This window comes from Bos indicus, chromosome 29, assembly GCF_029378745.1.
Source record: "Bos indicus isolate NIAB-ARS_2022 breed Sahiwal x Tharparkar chromosome 29, NIAB-ARS_B.indTharparkar_mat_pri_1.0, whole genome shotgun sequence".
In the NCBI taxonomy this organism is placed as follows: domain Eukaryota; kingdom Metazoa; phylum Chordata; class Mammalia; order Artiodactyla; family Bovidae; genus Bos; species Bos indicus.
In genome coordinates, this window is record NC_091788.1 from 25,426,904 (window position 1) to 25,445,761 (window position 18,858).

An 18,858-nucleotide genomic window follows, 5' to 3' on the forward strand; every position below is an offset into this window, starting at 1 on the left:
TTCCGATTGGTGAAAGCCTACTCATCTTGTAAAACCCAAGGGAAGCATCACTATCTCTGTGACGCCCCCTGACAGCCCCAGGTAGAGCTGACTGTTACCTTTCTTTGGGTACCACTGACTGGATCCTGTACATCCCACCGGCACAACTCTCTTATTAATTGGAATTGAAGCTGGTTTTGTACGACTGACACGACTCTCCATGTACCCTGGTGCCTAGCACTGCCCCTGATATAGGATGTGCCTGGCAAATGTGCGCTGGATAAGAAAAGCCTTCCCCTCGCAACCTCTGCTTCCTCATCCCGGGAGAATGGGCTTAGGGCCAGGCAGCGGAGATGCCAAGTGTTCTCAAAACTCCCAGGTATAATCTCAAAGAGAGACATAGAAAAGTGGAATATATGAGTAACAAATAGTTCAGATTTTAATGGAATCTGATCAGCCAGATGAATAGTCTAAATTGTATTCCTACAAGGAAAGTTGATAAGAGCACCTACCTCTCAATCACTTGATTATTATCAGATCTTTCAATTTTTAATCATCTGATGCATGAAAAGTAGGTGTATCAGGTTACTTTAGTAGTTTCCAGAATGTTAGGTGAAGCACTTCTTCCTATGTTTAATGGCCATTTGCATTTCCTCTTCAGAGAATAACTTGTTGTATTGATATAACTCCTTTTCTATTGAGTTTTTAGGATCTCTTTATGAACTCTGAAGATAAACTTTGTCTCTAATCAGTGAACAATTGTTTTTATTAAAAAAAAAAAAGAGAGAGATTAGATTTGTGGTTACCAAAGGTGGGGGTGGGGGAACTGGATGAAGGCACTCCCTTCATCCAGTATAATGTACAATGTACCAACTTCCAGTTTTAAGATAAATAAGAACTAGGCATGTAACGTACAACATAAGATAATTAACACTGCTGCATGTTATCTATAAAAGTTGTTAAGAGAATAAATCCAAAGAGTTCTCATTGCAAAAGGAAAAAAAACCCAACACTCCCAGGGATACAGGCCTTCCTCCCAGGGACAGGTTTACAGACAGTGGTGACAGAAGTGTGGTAGGAAAGGGGCTGAAGGGATCTAGACAATCACCCAAGGCAGAGTGAGGCCCAAGCTCACAGGACTCTGGCCAGTCTCCAGGAGCAAGTGGATGGGTCCGACCTTTGGAAACACCGAGGAGGTGCGAGAAGCTGCAAACTAGCAGTGTCTCCTCAGGGCTCACCTTGGCCTGCAGCCGTGGCTCACAGGCTTTGGCTGTGTTGCCCTGGAACGAAGGTTCCCTGTGGCTCTCTCACAGGCAGGTAGGTCAGGGCAGGGCCCTGAGCTGCTGAAACGCTTCAAGGACAGGTGCATACACCCTCCCGGCTTCCAAACCTGCTTAAGTCACTGGGAAAGAGTGGCGATGTGCCTGTGGGGCTTTCCAACCACTGATTTTTTTTTTTCAATCAGAGGAGGAACCTTGGGGTGCTCAATCATCTTCAAAAGCAAAACACAAAGCATTAATATGACATTATTCTTTAAACACTATAATGATTTTCTAGTGGTAATGCACGTGGTTGGAAGTGTGGGTAGTGGTGAGCAGTAGACAACACCAGGCCTTTAAATCAATAGCTGTCAGTAGCTTGATCAATGCTTACCTGCGGGCCTCCCTTTTGCTACATGTAACATTCTCTTTTGGCCTCAGTTTCCTCATCTTTAAGACGGGGTAATATAATCCTAACCTCAGAAGGTTGCTGGGGTATTAAATCAGGTAAAAATTGTGTCTGGCTCTCAGCCCAGTGATAGCACATGGTGAGTTTTCAGTATATGATTTCCTTTCCTATAACTGAACAGTATGTCAAATGGAGGTATTTCCTATAACCCTGAAATTGTGACTAAGACTCATTTGAGGATAAAATGCTCTCAGTACTCTTGATTTGTAAGTTCAAGGAACTGACAAAACTTGGGGCCAGTCACCCGCTCCCCCACCCCCACAGGACTGTGCTAGTCCAGAATCAGTCTTACCATCAAAGACCAGTATCACCCACTTCGCCCCACCCAACCCCAAATCAGGAGAAGATCCAGATGAGAGAGTGGCACTGAGGGTGAGCGAGGGTGGTCGTGACTGATGATCTGAGAGACAGGGTATCCCCTCCCGTCACCCAAGGAGGAAGAAGGTGGGGTCCGTGCACTTCTTCAAGTCAAGGGAGTAGAGGCCCCAAGAAAATTTACTCCAAGTGGTGGGGCTGGCACCCCAGGGCCCCTTGGGGACACCTGCTTAGAAGAGACTTGGCAGAGCTGCCTGTGGGCCTCCTAAGCTGGAAACAGCTGGAGAGAGACCATAAGGTGGGGACATCCAGGTGCCGGGAGGTCTGTTCCATTGCTACAGCCAGAGGACAGAGCCCACACATCCCTGCTGCTCAATGGTGGGTAAGGCAGGACCCACGAGGCTGAGGTCTACAGCCTTACTGGGACCACCTCAGTGTACGGACAGAGAGAGTCCTAATCAGGGGGGATGGGAGGTGAATGCTGCCAGCTGGGGGTGAGCTGGAAAAGCTGGTCAAATCTCCCACCAGACCACCAAGACCACCAGACCCTGGAAGCAGCGTGGGATTGAGTGCCCGGTCGGCTGGGCACACAGACACCCCCACCCGGGACAGTGGCAATGATAGTCACCCAAGAGAATGACAGCAGCTTCATCACTGGCAGAACTCTGCTTCTCTGCTCTGGCCCCGATCCTGGCTGCTCAGGTGCAGGGACGAGGGAAGGGGAGGGAAGGCATCATGCCCCACCCCCCTTCAGTCCTCCAAAGCCACCTGCTCTGGGGGGACACCAGGAAAAGGCTTTGAGTTGGAGATTGAAGTTTAAAAATGAACAAGACTGAGTCTTAAATATTGACATAAATCTACTCTTAAATTTATGACATAAAGCCTTAAAAGCACGTGCATGCATCTGAATCTTTCGCAACTCCATGGACTAAGGCTCAACAGGCTCCTCTGTCCATGCAGTTTTCCATGCAGGAATAATGGAGGGGGTTGCCATTTCCTCCTCTAGGGGATCTTCCCGACCCAGGATGGAACCTATGTCTCTTGCCTCTCCTAATAACTGTGCAAGACTAAAGAGAAATAGGTTCTGGCCCAGATTCTAAATGAGCCTCAACCCAGCAGGAAAGATGGGGGTTAGCATAGCACAGGTGGGGGCAGTTTCTGAAAAACTCACTTCATGGTTATAGCCCAGTGACTGATTCTCAACCCACTGGTTCCAGTCTGTTCTTCTCTGCTCAGAGACTCACAGGGGCCACATCCCACCACTGACCAGGGGCCAGGGCTGGTGCCTCTGCAGGATGTGCCTCTGGGAGCTGCCCAGCATCTTCTGAGACAGTGTCTGCTAGAACAAAGGTTCTGCATCTGTTTTGATTGCTTTCACCTGTACATGGCATGCTTGGATTCAAGCCGCTGTCCCCAGACACCATGAACGTGAGCTCTGAAATCACCTGGGTTCAACACCTTGCCCTGCCACTCACTCACTATAGGCTTCACAATTCCATTAAGGCAAAATCTCCTCATCTATAACTTGGTCTATTGTAAATTCCATCACCTGTTGTGAGAGCTGGAGCTGATGCAGATAAGAGCCTTCAAAGCATGTGCGTGCGCACTCAGTCGTGTCTGACTCTTTTGCGATTCCACGGACTGTAGCTCACCAGGCTCCTCTGTCCGTGGAATTTTCCAAGCAAGAATACTGGAGTGGATTACCATTTCCTCCTCCAGGGGCTCTTCCTGACCCAGGGATGGGACCCAGGTCTCTTGCATCTCCTGCATTGGCAGGTGGATTCTTTTCACTAAGCCACCTGGGCGCAGTTGATACTTATTCATTCAACAAACATTTGTTGAGTAGACTCTCTATGCCTTAAGGTATAGAGAAGATGGGGCAGGTGGGCGCGGGGGAGAGCCAGGGCAGGCAGAAGGCAGGACAATGGGTAGATGGATGGCAGGGTGGCTAGAGTCACCTTCAGACCACATGAGATGGAGCTGGCCTACGGTCTACATCCCCTGGAGCTCCTTCTGCTACGCATAACTTGTAGAAGCCCCTGATGATGCTCTGCTGTGAGGGCACACGCCTGGGATCTAATCATGCCCAGGAACTAGAAGGAATGTGTGCCCGCCACCTACACCAGCACCAGCACCCTCTTCCAGGAAGAAGTCATGTGCTCCTTGGAACAGAAATTTGCATCTCCCTATGTCTCCATGAAAATACCACCAACAACCGCCACGCCCCAGCAAGGTGCATGCCCCATGCCATTCAGCCCAGGTCTCATCCCCGGTGGAGGAGGGCCCACAGCCCAGACCAAGCAATCCTCCGTGGACCCTTCTCTCTGAGCTGAGATGAAGGCTGATCACCAAGAACTCACTCAGAGACTTCTGGAAGCAGCAATGTGATCGTGTCTGACCCAGGACAGCCCCAGCCTATTAGAGGTCCCACTTGGGGAAATGCCATCAGAGACATAAGATACCAATAGTGGCCGCCCACCTCCAAAACCGAGACTACAGTCCAGAAACCCAGCCAGGACAACCAAGCTTTCACCACGCAGCAGGGCAAAGGTAAGGAACAGGGCCCAAAAGGTTCACGTTTGCAAACTTACCTGCTCCACGGGGCTGCGTCTTTCCTCAGCGCTCCCCGCCTCCCCACCCTAACCACCCGAGTTGACGCTAACAGGCAACTTTGCGAAACACAAGCATGCTAGGGTGGTGTCATCTGAAGCCCACACGGCTCTACCTGTTCTGGGAAAACTGGAGGCAGGTGCAGCTTAATGAGTTTGGGAGGATGCCGGGGCCTGTGGCAGCCTTGGAGCTGGCAGCTGCTTGTATTTACAAACAGGAGACAGACAGAGAGAGAGACAGCGAGTTTCCACAGCGAGACGTTGCCTGAGGAGGCTAAGAATTCAGACCAGCCATCTCCAGACCAACACTTAATTGAACAGCAAACCACCAGCAAACACTAATGTGTTAATTAGCCACCAAATTGGAGTTAATTAAAAACTAATCAGGATGTCAGAATGGAGCATCTCATTAATAAATCACGTGCTTTTTTTTTTTTTTTGGAGCTAGGCAAAGTGTTGCTTCTTCTAATAAAAGTAAGAGATAAGGATTAGGCATCTTTCCCTGGGAACCTGTACGATTTAAATATGTTCTGTGGTTAAGTGTTCTCTCTCCCACAGATAAGGCCTGGCTTGATAATTAACTGACTCTCCGGTCATGTGAATCAAATCGGCATTGTGTGATGAAACCCTTCTCAGAGAGAACCAGCTCCGTCTTGACTGCTCCCTCTGTGCCAGGCGGACAAGGCTGGCGTGGTTGGACTGGCCCTCTCGGAGTAATTCTTCAGGTTGTCCAAAAAGTGGCATCCTCAAGTGTAGACAAGCATTGAGCAATCTCACAACCAGAAAGAAACAGGACTGGAAGAGCCTACCAGGACCCACTGGCTGAACTCTATAAACATCATCAATAAGTAACAGCTGGGCATTTCGAACAGTGAAAGGGTACCTTCATGACAAGGGCTCACTCACCTTCTGCAGAGAGTCCCTGGATGTTTATTCCCTTAGCTGCCAGGAAATTCAAGCAGGCATCTATGTTTTCAATCTAGGAGGAAAAAAAAAAAACAATAGTATACACTCATTAAATGTTTAGCCTTCTCCAGAGCCATCGCTTATTAGGAACAAGAGGCTATGTCAGAGAGAGGGTTTATTGTGCATTTTGCTAAGTTTCTCGAAGAGGAAAAAAATGACATGAAAATGCCAAATGGACAGATGGATGGATGGATGCGGGTCAGGACTCTCCTTTGTCTATACTTGCACAGGAAAAGGTTACCTAATATCCTAACCACACACAGTGCCAAGAGTCGAGGCCTTGGATTGCTCATGGCTGCCAAAAATAACCAGGGTGAAATCGGAGCTCTCGTGTGGATCACTGTCACCAGCGCTATCCTGAACGCTTGAGCAGCTGCCAGAAACATGGAGGTGGGGATGAGGTTAGGAGACCCACCCCCCCACCAGCAGCTGGGAGAGGTTTCCAGCCCCCGAGGAGGCGAACAGTCAAATATAAAAAGAGTGAATGGGAATTTCAGCAGGAATCTGGGTAGTGTTGACTCACAAAATTCTCAGGATGGCAGGCATCGCAGAGGACCGAGGAGAGCTGCCAGCTCACCCAACCTCTCTGTCCTTTGTATCTTCTGTGGCAAGAAGGGACCCGGCCCCACCCGAGTCTGGGAGGCCTTCCAGGCTTTCCAGGGTGGACGCTACCGCCAAGGGCAAGCTCACGCCCCCCCTGGCCCCCCCACCACAGGAGAGAGCAATTAGGTCATTCCCAAAGGTCTAATTTGACTTCAGTTGTCAGGGTTAATTACTTTTAGGTCTACAGGAAAATGTTCAGGCTTGATTCATGTCAGTGGTAACCATAAATAAAAGAAATTGCTTCGGACTTGACAGAGGGAACTTTGGATTTCACAGAGTTTGCATTTCACGTCTTCCTTACCTCTACAACCCCCCAGCCTCTGCCCGACTTCCCAGGCTCCAGCCACATACTTATGAGCTCAAACCAGTATCTGACCCAAGGGGTTTGTTCTGGACCCATAAATGACTATCACAGTGTGCTTGTGACCATTCTCTCCTCCCCCAAGCAACATCCTGATGGCTCCTTCGTAGCCACAGAGTAAAGTGTCTCCATTTTACGAGCTCTCATTTGGTACAGTCTGGCTCCAAGACAGGCTTCTTAAAGTTCATGTCCACCCTCCCCTGATGTCTGGCATTCTCTGCTCTCAGTCTTCACAGCTTCTAAACATGTTAAGTTAAGCTTGGGGACACCTGAATAAAACTGCATCCACTGAAAAAGAATCTGCTCCATCCTCGCATTTTTTTTTTTAAAGCTCAGGTTCCCATCTCTTTCCCAGCTTCCAGGGTCTTCATCTGGGAGGCATTCTTTCATCTCTAGGAAAAGGGGTAGAATGCAATTTCCCACAGATAAAATAAATGCTGATGCTATGGGTTTTGCCTGCCACCATGGCAGAAAGTCGTATCTTACAAAGCGGGAGGAAAAATGAGATGGCTTTAAGAGCTCCTTTCTTCTTTCCAGAGCAGGGTGACGGACAGTGACAATTCAGGTGCTTCCATCTTGGAGGCAAGTGGAGGGGAAGGGGGTGGTCGAAGAAGGAAGAGAATGGCTGGGAGGATCCTGTGCAAAGGTGTTTTAGAGCAGCCAGCTTCTGTGTAGAAGTGCAATAAAAATCCTCTAAGTGTGACTGCACTCTATTATGAAACCCTGCTGTTGAGAATTCATGCTATTGTACACAGTGGTAATGGGCCAAAACCAGTCAAAAGGATTTTTGCCTCCATACAAAGGCACTAATATTGAAATCATGGTAAAATGATAAAATTCTCCTGCTACCACTTGTCTCTTCCTATAATCCTATCCACTTTTTTTGGGGGGGGGTGTGTGTATGTTTATTTTTTTATTTTAAATTACTTTTATTGAGGTATAGTCGATTTACAAAGTTGTATTAATCTGTACGGCAAAATGATTTAGTTATATATACATTCTTTTCCATATTCTCTTCCTTATAGTTTATCACAGGAACACTGAATACAGTTCCCTGCGCTACACAGGACCCAGACCTACTTCTTTTAATATTTTGTGGTGCTCAGCTCAGAAAGGAGGTTTTGGCAATCATGTCCCCATGGAAAATGAGAAGCAGAAAAGGCTGACTGCCCCTGAACTTAATAATGCAAAATCAAAAATAGTGTATTTGTTATTTATCCTGGGAAGTGTCACGTGGGTGGACTGAGATGGTAGGTTTAAGTTTTTTTCACCAATACTGTGGCAGTGTGATACTGAACACAAAAAAAAGGACACCTACCAAGATAGTCAGGGAAAGCTCTGCTCTACTGCTGCTGCTGCTGCTGCTAAGTCGCTTCAGTCGTGTCCGACTCTGTGCGACCCCAGAGATGGCAGCCCACCAGGCTCCCCGGTCCCTGGGATTCTCCAGGCAAGAATACTGGAGTGGGTTGCCATTTCCTTCTCCAATGCATGAAAGTGAAAAGTGAAAGTGAAGTCGCTCAGTCGTTCCCGACTCTTAGCGACCCCATGGACTGCAGCCTACCAGTCTCCTTTGTCCATGGATTTTCCAGGCAAGAGTACTGGAGTTGGGTGCCATTGCCTTCTCCGTCTGCTCTTCTACAACATGGCAATTCTACAGAACTTCCCTTCCAAGGAGCATATTTATGGAGCATTTAATGCATGTGTCATCATTTAAAGTCCATGGTAATTTCTTCTTGCAAGGCTAGCCTTGGTACACTTCAATTGATCCACGGGTTTTCTTTTTAAATGTTAAATTCTGTTAAGGGGAGGAATACATGGGTTACCTAGAACACTTCATCTCTCATTGATTTTTTTTTTTTTAACAGTCCTATCACTCTGTCAACGAATTTCATAATTTAGATCAGTAGTTTTTCGCTGAGTAAAGGAGACTAGGAAAGGAGGATTTTGTGCAACCCTCCCCGCCCAGGGGGCATCTGGCCACATCTGGTCACATTCGGGGTTGTCATAACCCTGAAGGGAACTGACATCTAGTGTACTGACATCAGAGGGTACAGATGCTACTAACACAGATCCCTCCCAATAAAGAATTATCTAACCCCACATGTCAGCAGTCCCAAGAGTGAGAAATCTGAGATGACTCTTTTAATCACTCATTCAATCAAGGTAATTATGCGATGTCTGCTTTGTGCCAGGTACTACGCTCCATTCTTTTGCTGGTGTTGGTGCAGAGCTCTCCTCCCAGTCCAGGAGTCCACATTTACACAATCGTCCTCTTTAGGGTCCACACACACCCCGACTCCCCTCCGTTTCCAGGAGAACCAGAGCATCTAATAAACAAGGGAAACATTAGGATCTCCCTCCATTAGGTGAAGAGAGGAGGCCCCAGGGCACCAGGAATGCTTTCTCCTAAAGAGGAGATGAAACGGGAACACTATCCAGATGGCTGAGCTGCACTCCCAGAAAACATAAAACCTAAAAATAAGAACTTGGTTCATCATTTAAAAGACGATTCATAAGCCCGTCAAGCGCCCTGAATTTTTTCTCCCCTTCTACCATGAATTCTCTGCTCACAGGAGGAGTTCAAAACACATTCCTCAAGTTTCAAATCCATTCTTTAATAATGTTCCATTAAGGTTAAAACTCATGCCTGACAAGGCAGCAGAGACCCACGCTCTTTTCATCTGTACCCCAGGAAGGGCACGGGGCTGGGGAGCAAGGTCAGATGTGGATTCCAACCTCCCGCTTCACTTGGAATGAGATCAGAAGGGGAGACTGTTTCTTTGATCCAGGGTCTCTTGTGATTCAAAATCACCTTAAGGTTTTCTTATAAACACTGTTCAGGTACACAATCCAGCCTCCTTTATGACTGAGACTGCACACTCCCACCACATCATCCCTGGAGGGGACTGGCCAGTGGCAGCCCCTGGGGTTCCCATCAGAGCACAATGAGGTGCCCATCTTTAAAGAGGCTCGTGGTTCATATGGGATCCAGACATCTAATGCAGGATGCGGATCCTGTTAAAGTTGAGAGGCAGAGCGAGGGAAAAGACTCTTCACCAGCAAAGTATGTAAATAGAACCGAAGTTGTTCATTAACACGTAGCAGCCAATATAAACTGCTTTCCAAAATTAGCTGAAAAAAAAATCTGTGCAAAGTCTGACATTCCAGTGTTGTGGAGGGGGTGAGGAGGGGCACTGGGTGAGAAGGCTGCTGTAGCTGTTGCCATAGAAATGGGTCCAAGAGCTCTGAGATCAAGCTCCTGGAGTTTGTAATGCTAGCTGGAGTGGAGACGGGAAGCTGAGAAATGGGACCACTACACCAGAGACCCTGGGAGGAGAAAGGAGCTGGATGAAAGAGAGGGCAGAGTAAGGGGACAAACTGAGACCAAGATGCACTCCCAGGGTTTCCCTTGCTTTGGGGCCATACGTGGCCTCCACCCTGTGTGGTCCAAGAACATCCGAGAGAGAAAGGCTAGCAATTTTAAGCCTTTCCCCTCACTCTCAGCCAGGATCTCCAACCCATAGTTGAATAGCTTCTCAACAGTCTCTAAACATTAGACCTGCAGGGCAACTTCATGGACCAAGTATGCTGTAGCCTAGCTCTCCCACATCCAGAAATACATCTACATCCAGGCCAGGCAGGGAGCAAGGAAAATCAAAACAAATGGCAAACAACTGGAAAGAGAAGGGAGGGGGCTGGCAGGCAAATGGAAAACTTTACACTTCAGTCCTGGTTCAGGCCGGACTGGGTCTCATGATAATGTAAAGTATGCAAACCTCAGAAGCACTGCTGTATATCTCCTCTGTAGCTTAGAGACTGATCAAATACCATCTGTTGTGGCAGTTGTCATGGTAGCATTTCACTCGGAATACCAGCATAGCTGACTGCAAAGTGCATGAAACTGATTAATCCAGATGAAGACCATCTCTACCACAGCCCAGGGGAAGGTAGGCTTCCAAGCAGACCGAGTAAATGGGGTGCTAGTTTTGATTAGTTTCTCACCAAGCCCCTTGGAGGTCTCCATCTTGAGAAGATGAAATTGACAAGAGAGGCAAACAGATGCTGCTTTCGAGTCAGGCTTGGTCATAGTCATTAAAAACAAACAAACAAACATGAAATCTCAAGAGCTTCGGGAGTGGGACACCCGGACCTCAGACAAGGCTGAGCAAGAACCTGTAAGTTCTAAGGACTTGAAAAGCACTGTATGGCTTCTTCTTGAGCCTCTTAGCACAAACAACTTTCTTCCAGAAGTATGTGTGATCCTCACACCTGATACTGCTACTTGTCAACAAAAACAATTATCATTCATCCATCTATTTATCCATTTCTTCACCCATATCTACTGAGCACCTTCAGGGTGTTAGGCAGTGTGTTGGTACTGGGTATACAGTGGTGAATTAAAGAGACATAATTCCTGACCTTGTAGAGTCTACAGTCTAAGGTAGGGGAGCTGGCATTAAATAAACAGATCACTGATAGCATCTGTCATGTACTAAAGGACTTGATCAAGCCTGGAAGGATGGGGGGTCAGGTGAGAATTCAAGGAAGAGATAGAAAGTTGGTCCACAGAAATAAGGCCTTTGTCTGTTCTCTTCACTGATGTAACCCCAAGCACCCAGAAGAGCATAGGGTGCATTGTACACACTCAAGATATGTTTGTTGAAGGGAAATTTGAGCTGAGACGTAAGAGTGAGCCAAGGACTGAGAGTGGGGAAGAGAAGAACACCCACATCACAGGTTTCATGCAGGATGCGGCCTCGCACATTTTGGGAACCAAAAGAGAGTCAAAATGGCTAGAGGCCAGGGAGCAATGGAGAAGAGCAGAGAGCGAGGACCCAGAGCCAAAGCAGAGCACTGGGCCACATTCAGGAACGGAAGCAGAAATGGAGAGAAGGCAAGGGTCCTTCTTGTTCTTGGGGAAGCCTTGGCACTCCGTTACCATGGCAATAGCAGCCAGGTCAAGCCCTTCCAGGCTGGTCTGAAAGCTTCAGGATGGATGAGCTATGCTATGTCAGGGATGGATCAAGCAGTGCCTTTAAGGTGGGGCTTCAGTGACACCCGGACTGGGCACTGAGATGGGGAGGGGTGGGAAGGGCAGGGCTGCGCCTGTGGTCACATTTACTGGGAAGGTCTGTTTCCTATCTACCAGGCCTCCATGCTCTCCTGACACTCCTTCCCATTGCCAGTTTCCAAAAACAAAAATAGAAGGAAAAAAATAAAAGAAATCCAACCATGAAACCAGACCCAAAAGTACTCTGGGGAACTGTCCTCCTGAATGCCTGTCTCACCAGTGTTGTCTTTTTGCTCTGCATTTCTGGGGACCACGACCTGATGCGTGATTGCCCAGTTTCACATTTTTCTCCACCTATGTCAGTGTTCAACCACCTCAAATGGTCACATGGTCACGGGCCACAGCGTGGTCCTGGGGGTGCACACCACTGCAGGACACAGCAGCAGGGCCCAGACAAGGTAGTTCTAATTTTAGAAGGGAGCCCCAGAAAGAAGGGAGGTAGCCCGTGCTTCCAATTCTCCCAGGTGGGGAAACATTCAGGAGTATCTCCCTTGCAAGCCCCACATGCTGCTACATGCTAGGCAGACACATAAGGACATCTTTGGCCACAGCACTCCATACCTGCTGTCCCAGCTCTGGCCATTCAAGCTTCAAAGCTTTCAGAAATTCATCTCTAGCTCTCTTGGTGGCTTTGAAAGAGAAAGCTTCAGAATGAGGGACTCAGGGGCTGGATGGGGCTTGAGTGTTTCTGTCAGACTGTTTCTCTGCTGCTTTAACGCCTTGCCCAGTTGCTTCCTTTAATTTGGCAATGGTATCCTCCTTATCTTTTAAGATATTTATAACTTGGGCTTTCTAAGATGTTGTCAAGAATTCCTTTTTAACAAGATTTTATAGGAGCCTCTCTGCTATTACAGCAAACGGGTAAGTCCATATGGATACGGAAAAAAAACTCTCTAGAGAAGAAAATTGAAAACAAGAATCTCGAATTCCTCCAGTAGCTATCTTTTTCCACTTTGCTTCCAACTGCCTAGGATGGTTTCATTGCCCAATTATTTTCTGACTTCTCGATTTTCCCCTTGAAACAAAGAGAGAGACCTGGAAGGGGAGCCATGGCTAAGTTCTCCAAATCAGCCCTCGTTCTGGAGGCCCCAGATCAGATGCTTAGAGTTGAGCTCCGCAATGTGTCTGCTTCCAGACTCAGCGGTCCTCCTGAAGGCGAAACGCCCTGCGGGGTTAGTATCATGGGAGAGGCCCAGAGGATGCCTCTGTGCGTGTTTCTTCAGGAAATCATTCTGCACGTCATTTCTTCTGCTACAATGCCAGAGTAACGATCCCTAACTCCTAGCACTCCCAAAAGGGATTGATTAGTCCAAGTGGAGGTCTCGTCAAGAGCTGACACAGATGCTAAGAGGAGAGTGATGAGGGCTTAAGGGGTGATATTTACAGGATAAAACACAGGCTTTGTTGTTGTTGTTCAGTCGCCAAGTCACATCCGACTCATGGACAGCAGCACACCAGGCTTCCCTGTCCATCACCAACTCCCAGAGTTAGCTCAAACTCATGCCCATTGAGTCAGCGATGCCATCCAACCATCTCATCCTCTTTCACCCCCTTCTCCTCCTGCCCTCAGTCTTTCCCAGCATCAGGGTTTTTCCCGATGAGTCAGCTCTTCACATTAGGTGGTCAAAGTATTGGAGCTTCAGCTTTAGCATCAGTCCTTCCAATGAATATTCAGGGTTAATTTCCTTTAGGATTGACTGGTTTGATCTTCGTGTTGTCCAACGGACTCTCAAGAGTCTTCTCCAGCTCCACGATTCAAAAGCATCAGTTCTTCAGTGCTCAGCCTTCTTTATGGACCAACTCTTATATCCATGCATGATCATTGGAAAAACCATAGCTTTGACAATAGGGATCTTGTCAGCAAAGTGATGTCTCTGCTTTTTAATATGTTATCTAGATTTGTCATAAGCTTTTCTTCCAAGGAGCAAGCATCTTTTAATTACATGGCTCCAGTTACCACCTGCAGTGATTTTGGAGCCCAAGAAAATAAAATATGCCACTGCTTACACTTTTCCCCCCTATTTGCCATGAAGAGATGGGACCGGATGCCATGATCTTAGTTTACTGCATGTTGAGTTTTGAGCCAGCTTTTTCACTCCCCTCTTTCACCTTCATCAAGAGGCTCTTTAATTCCTCTTTACTTTCTGCCATTAGAATGGTATCACAAGCTTTGGGGTCAGACAAATCTGGGTTCAAATCCTGATTCTGCCATTTACTGAATTACGATCATCAGCAATTTAACCTCAGTGACCTGATCTGTAAAATGGGCATTACACGGATCATACAGGGTGGTGGTGGTGATTACATGAGAGGAAACGTGTACGTGGTACTCAGCAGGTGCCCAATAACTGACAGTTTCTGTTAGCGTGTTGTCACTTCTGATATGACTCTCCCTTGGCAATAGTGCTCAGGCCATACATGCCCAGTGCCGTGTCTGGAGTTGGCCTCTGGCAAAACAGAGAGAATTAGACAAGCTTATCTGGTCTGCCTTCTATTCCTCCTCCTGGGATTTCCTCTCTATCACCTAACATGTAACTGTCTCTTAACAAAGATGCTGATAAACCACCTCACGCCAAGACAGAGGGACCTGCTACTATCCTCTCACCAGTCCGCTCTCCTGGAGGTACTTGCATTCTATCACAATTATTAGGTGTCCCCTAATTAACAGAGTAATGGGATAATTAGTTTGTAGATGAAGGCCAGCCTGGGGACCAGTTCCCTCACACTAACCTGAAAAACTCAGTTTTGTGGCTCAGCCAACTTGCCAGTGTCCATTGTTTATGCTCCTTGTGGGTTGTTCATGAGTATCTGACCCGTGGACTAATAATTGTCCCCTAATCCTGTCCGGATCTATTGATACAGATTTTGAACTCTACACTAGATTTGAGTTCCCTGAGAAACTACTCTTAAAAACCTAAGAAAACTGTTAACTGCATCAAGTCTCAAAGTCATCATCTGTAGCACAGGAATGCTGATATTAATAACTATTTCGTAGGCTCCTCTGTCCATGGAATTTTCCAGGCAAGAATACTGGAGTGGGTTGCCACTGCCTTCTCCAGTTTTTGTCATATTCCCATGCTTAAACTCATAAGACACCACAAAGTCTTCAAGAGGCAGCAGATCATAAATGCAAAACAAAGCCAAAGAGTAGATCCTTGATATACCCGAAGAGTGCAGTAAATCCTCAGTTGTGGAGATACTGCTATCACCCACAAAGCCAACACATACAAAAGAACAGAGTAATGGGATAATTAGTTTGTAGATGAAGGCCAGCCTGGGGACCAGTTCCCTCACACTAACCTGAAAAACTCAGTTTTGTGGCTCAGCCGACTTGCCAATGTCCACTGTTTATGCTCCTTGTGGGTTGTTCATGAGAATCCAACCCATGGACTGGGCTTGCTCAGTGGTAAAGAGGTGGACAATGCAGGAGATGCAGAGACACAGGTTCTATCCCTAGGTCAGGAAGATCCCCTGGAGGAGGAAATAGCAACCCACTCCAGTAATGTTGCCCAGAAAAATCCCATGGATAGAGGAGACTGACAGGCGACAGTCCACGGGGTTGCAAAAGAGCCAGACACACAACAAAGCTGATCCATGGATTCCTGCCCCACAGTTCCGAGGATAGCATGACATATTAATAACCGAGTGCAAGATGTATCCTGGTAGCACAGATAACCAGGGAAGCAAAGCCAACCAGATACATTTAAATGTTTTAATACTCAACTCAGAATCCTGCAAGACTTCGCACTCTCACTGTGCTGAAGGCTGGAAGGAAGGGACGCCAACTGCTCTGTTAGCCTCTCCTTGTTTTAATACATATCACCTGTTGTGTTAATTTCTGCAGAAGATGTAACTAAAAAATCGCCATTAGGGAAAAAAAGAGAAATGGCATATTTGGGGATTTCCTTGCAATTCAGTGGTTAGGACTCTGTGCTTTCACTGTGAGGGTCTGGGTTCAATCCCTGGTTGGGGAATAAGATTCTACCAGCCGTGAGATGTGGCCAAAAAAAAAAAAATCACCATTGTGCCCACTCCAATTTCAGATGCTGCTAGGCATAATACCATTATCACATGCCAAGCATAATATTAGGACCTTTCACATACATCACACTTAAATCCATTTTTTTATTCACAAGCTGTTATGGCTTCCTAGTGAACATTAATAAAGAATTTGGGAGATTTTGCAAGTAGTACACCAAGAAACGAGATCTGGTCAATAGTTTCAAGTTTCAAAATCTGTGATCAAGGCAAAGAGCTACTTGTCAACCAATCAAAAAGTATATGAAATTTAAAGTAATTAAGAATATAATCAAGAATTAAAATAACTCAGCTCTGTTTACTGCTGCTGCCAGAGTGTTGGAGGTGTGGGCAAAGTCACTGAAAGAGGAGAGCAAATGAGACAAGGAGGCTTCTATTACAGGATATCCTCCAAGTTTCCCAAGGCTAAAGACTGCTAGTGCACCTGTGAAGAAATGGTGACAATTCTTGTCATATAATGCTAATCTGTTACTATTTTCATCCTTGTCAAGTATTTAACTGGACCAGATAAAACTGCCATTTTTGTAGGTAGAAAATAGTTAAAGACTGGCTATTTCATATGGTTCTCTCTGTTATCAGCATATTAGGAAGATGATTCCCCCTAAAAGCTAAAATTATATTGCCAGGTGATCATAAGAGTTCATCACTTTATAGCCACTGACAAAGAATCTATAAATTCTGAGACTCAGAATCAAATCTCTGCAAGTGTCTCTCCAAGGAGTTTCATAAGGGGACATCTTGATTGTATATACACAGTCAGAAAAAAATACAGCATCCATAAGCTAACCCCTCAAAGGCCCTTTGCTCTGGTTCTAAGAATTTCTTCTGCACTCTCCCCTTAGAGCAACAGACTGGGGCCAGGGGAAGACTTTCATTCCAAGTTGCTGCATCTCGAAACTTCCCACCTAAGGCGAGCACTAGTCATCCTTCACAATAGTGAAGGGAAGCCCAGGTCACAGGCCCTCTCCTCTCTCCTTCCTGTTCCTTCAGGGGAAAGTGTGAGAAAGCAGCAGCTCTGGTCAGGTTCTGCCCTCCTATTCAACTCTACATGACTGTTCCCACATTCGCACCAACGTGGCAATCTACTCTGCAGGAAAAGCCAACTCATGCCACGGAGTCATCATTGGCATTGTGACAGCATCAGTACTAAGAGGATATTTCAAAGGAGGAGATGTGAGTCAAGGAGTTCTCAGGACCAGAGGTGAAATCTGAGGCACCACACGTTTCTCAGAGGTTCTTGGCTCCCTCTAAGCAAAAGTACTTAATTTCCCCAAGCCTCCGTTTTCCTTTTAGTAAAATGGAGATAATTATCCCTTTCTTGAAAGCCTTATAGACTCCTCCCAAGAAACTAATATTTATACTCTTAGAAAACATGAAACACTGGACTAGATTCTTCTCCATACATTATTATTTCAATTAATTTTCACCACTAGATATGATAGGTATTATCACTTTTCATATGGGGACATGTAGGCATAGAGTGTTTAAATGCCTTCCTAAAATCACAGTTATTAAATGGCAGGGTTGGAACGTGAACACTTACTCGATGTTTTGTAAGCTATGAAGCCTATACACATGGGCATTAACAACCAAACAGCTGGAGTTCAGTATTGCTGCGGAGGAGAAGAATCATCACCCAGTTTCGTCATTCATTTCCTTGGAGAAAGATAGGCAAATAATTAATCCATTCAAACTAAGCCCAATCTTTACATCAGAAAGATGAAGAGCACTTCACAGAGGAGGGCGTGACTTCTCCAACATCCTTCTGGACATGTTTTGTGGACGATATTGATGTTCTTTTACAGTGTTTTGAAATCTTCTAGGGCAGGAATTATTTAAATCAATATAAAGATTACAGCATTATTTTGATGTCAAAATGCTCCCCAAAAGGATTTTTTAAAACCGCCATATGCCAGAGTTTAGATCTCCTAAGAAAGATCAGGAATTAGAACTTATGAGAACATAACAGTTTGCGGGTAAAAGACCTCAAATGTGTGCAGGAAACAGGTAGGCAAAAACTAAGTAAGAAAGCCTGGGTGTAAGACAGTAGGGAACGGTGGGGAGTGTGGCTAATGCGGCCTGTTGCTGCTGCTGTTCAGGTGCTCAGTCGTGTCCGACTCTGTGACCCCCACAGATCGTAGCATGCCAGGCTTCCCTGTCCTTCACTATCTCCCGGAGTTTGCTCAAACTCATGTCCACTGAGTCAGTGATGCTATCTAACCATCTCATCCTTTGCCTCCCTCTTCTCCTTTTGCCTTCAATCTTTTCTAGTATCAGGGTCTTCTTTAATGAGTTGGCTCTTCGAATCAAGTGGCCAAAGTATTGGAGCTCCAGCTTCAGCATCAATCCTTCCAATGAATATTCAGGACTGATTTCCTTTGAGATTGACTGGTTTGATCTCCTTGCATTCTACATATACCTAAAGGAGGCAGCTGGCATGCAGGTTTAGTCAGTGGAGTATCAATCCAGGACTGACAACTTTTTTTCCCCCTAAAAAAAGTTGGAAGATCACTGTTTGTGAAGTATATTGATTTTTATCTAACTGTTGGCAGCCATTTAGTTTTTCTTATAAAAGTGCTTCTGGAACCTGAATTCAGCTTGCTGGCCACTGTTCTCTACTCTTTGCTTAAGTGAGCACACTGGCAGTCCTCTACTGACCAGTTCCTAATGAAGGCACCACAGGCTAACTATGCCTTACCAAAGGGCCAACAAGAATTTCTCACTAAGTTCTGGTTCATAGAAAAATAAACAAAATACAAAGATGAATACAGGAAAAACACCCCTTTGGGGCTAGTCTGAAACATAAGAAGCCCATGAAGACATGCACAGGGAGATGGATCCAAGCGTGAAGCTGGATGACTTTTATATAAAGCACAGTCCACACGGTTATAAATCACCATCCAATTTCTCTTTCAGCTCAGGACGATCTGAAGCTCTCCTCTCCCCACCCATTCTCACATTTGCTAAGCTCTTTAACCATATTGAGCACCACATGTTGACACTTAAAATGCCTCAGTTTCAAAGTAGGTGTAATGGGAATTTCTTCAGTTAATATTCCCTGAGCATCCAGCAGATGCCAGGTCATGGTATGGGCAGATGGACAGGGACCCCCCTCAAAGAAGTTAACGCCAGGCAGTTAAAGACAACGTGCTAAAGGATTATCACCTGGGTTTTCAATGGAACAAACC

At 46.2% G+C, this 18,858-nt stretch overlaps 1 protein-coding gene across 4 annotated transcripts in view; it reads right to left on the bottom strand.

The window, feature by feature from the left end:
• NAV2 (neuron navigator 2) overlaps nt 1–18,858 on the bottom strand; it is a 423,984-nt gene that overhangs the window by 247,157 nt on the left and 157,969 nt on the right. For all 4 annotated transcript variants that reach the window (XM_070783121.1, XM_070783120.1, XM_070783122.1 and 1 more), the window contains exon 4: nt 5,538–5,610. In XM_070783121.1, coding sequence (XP_070639222.1) covers nt 5,538–5,610 — 73 coding nt within the window. The remainder of the gene's footprint in view (nt 1–5,537; nt 5,611–18,858) is intronic.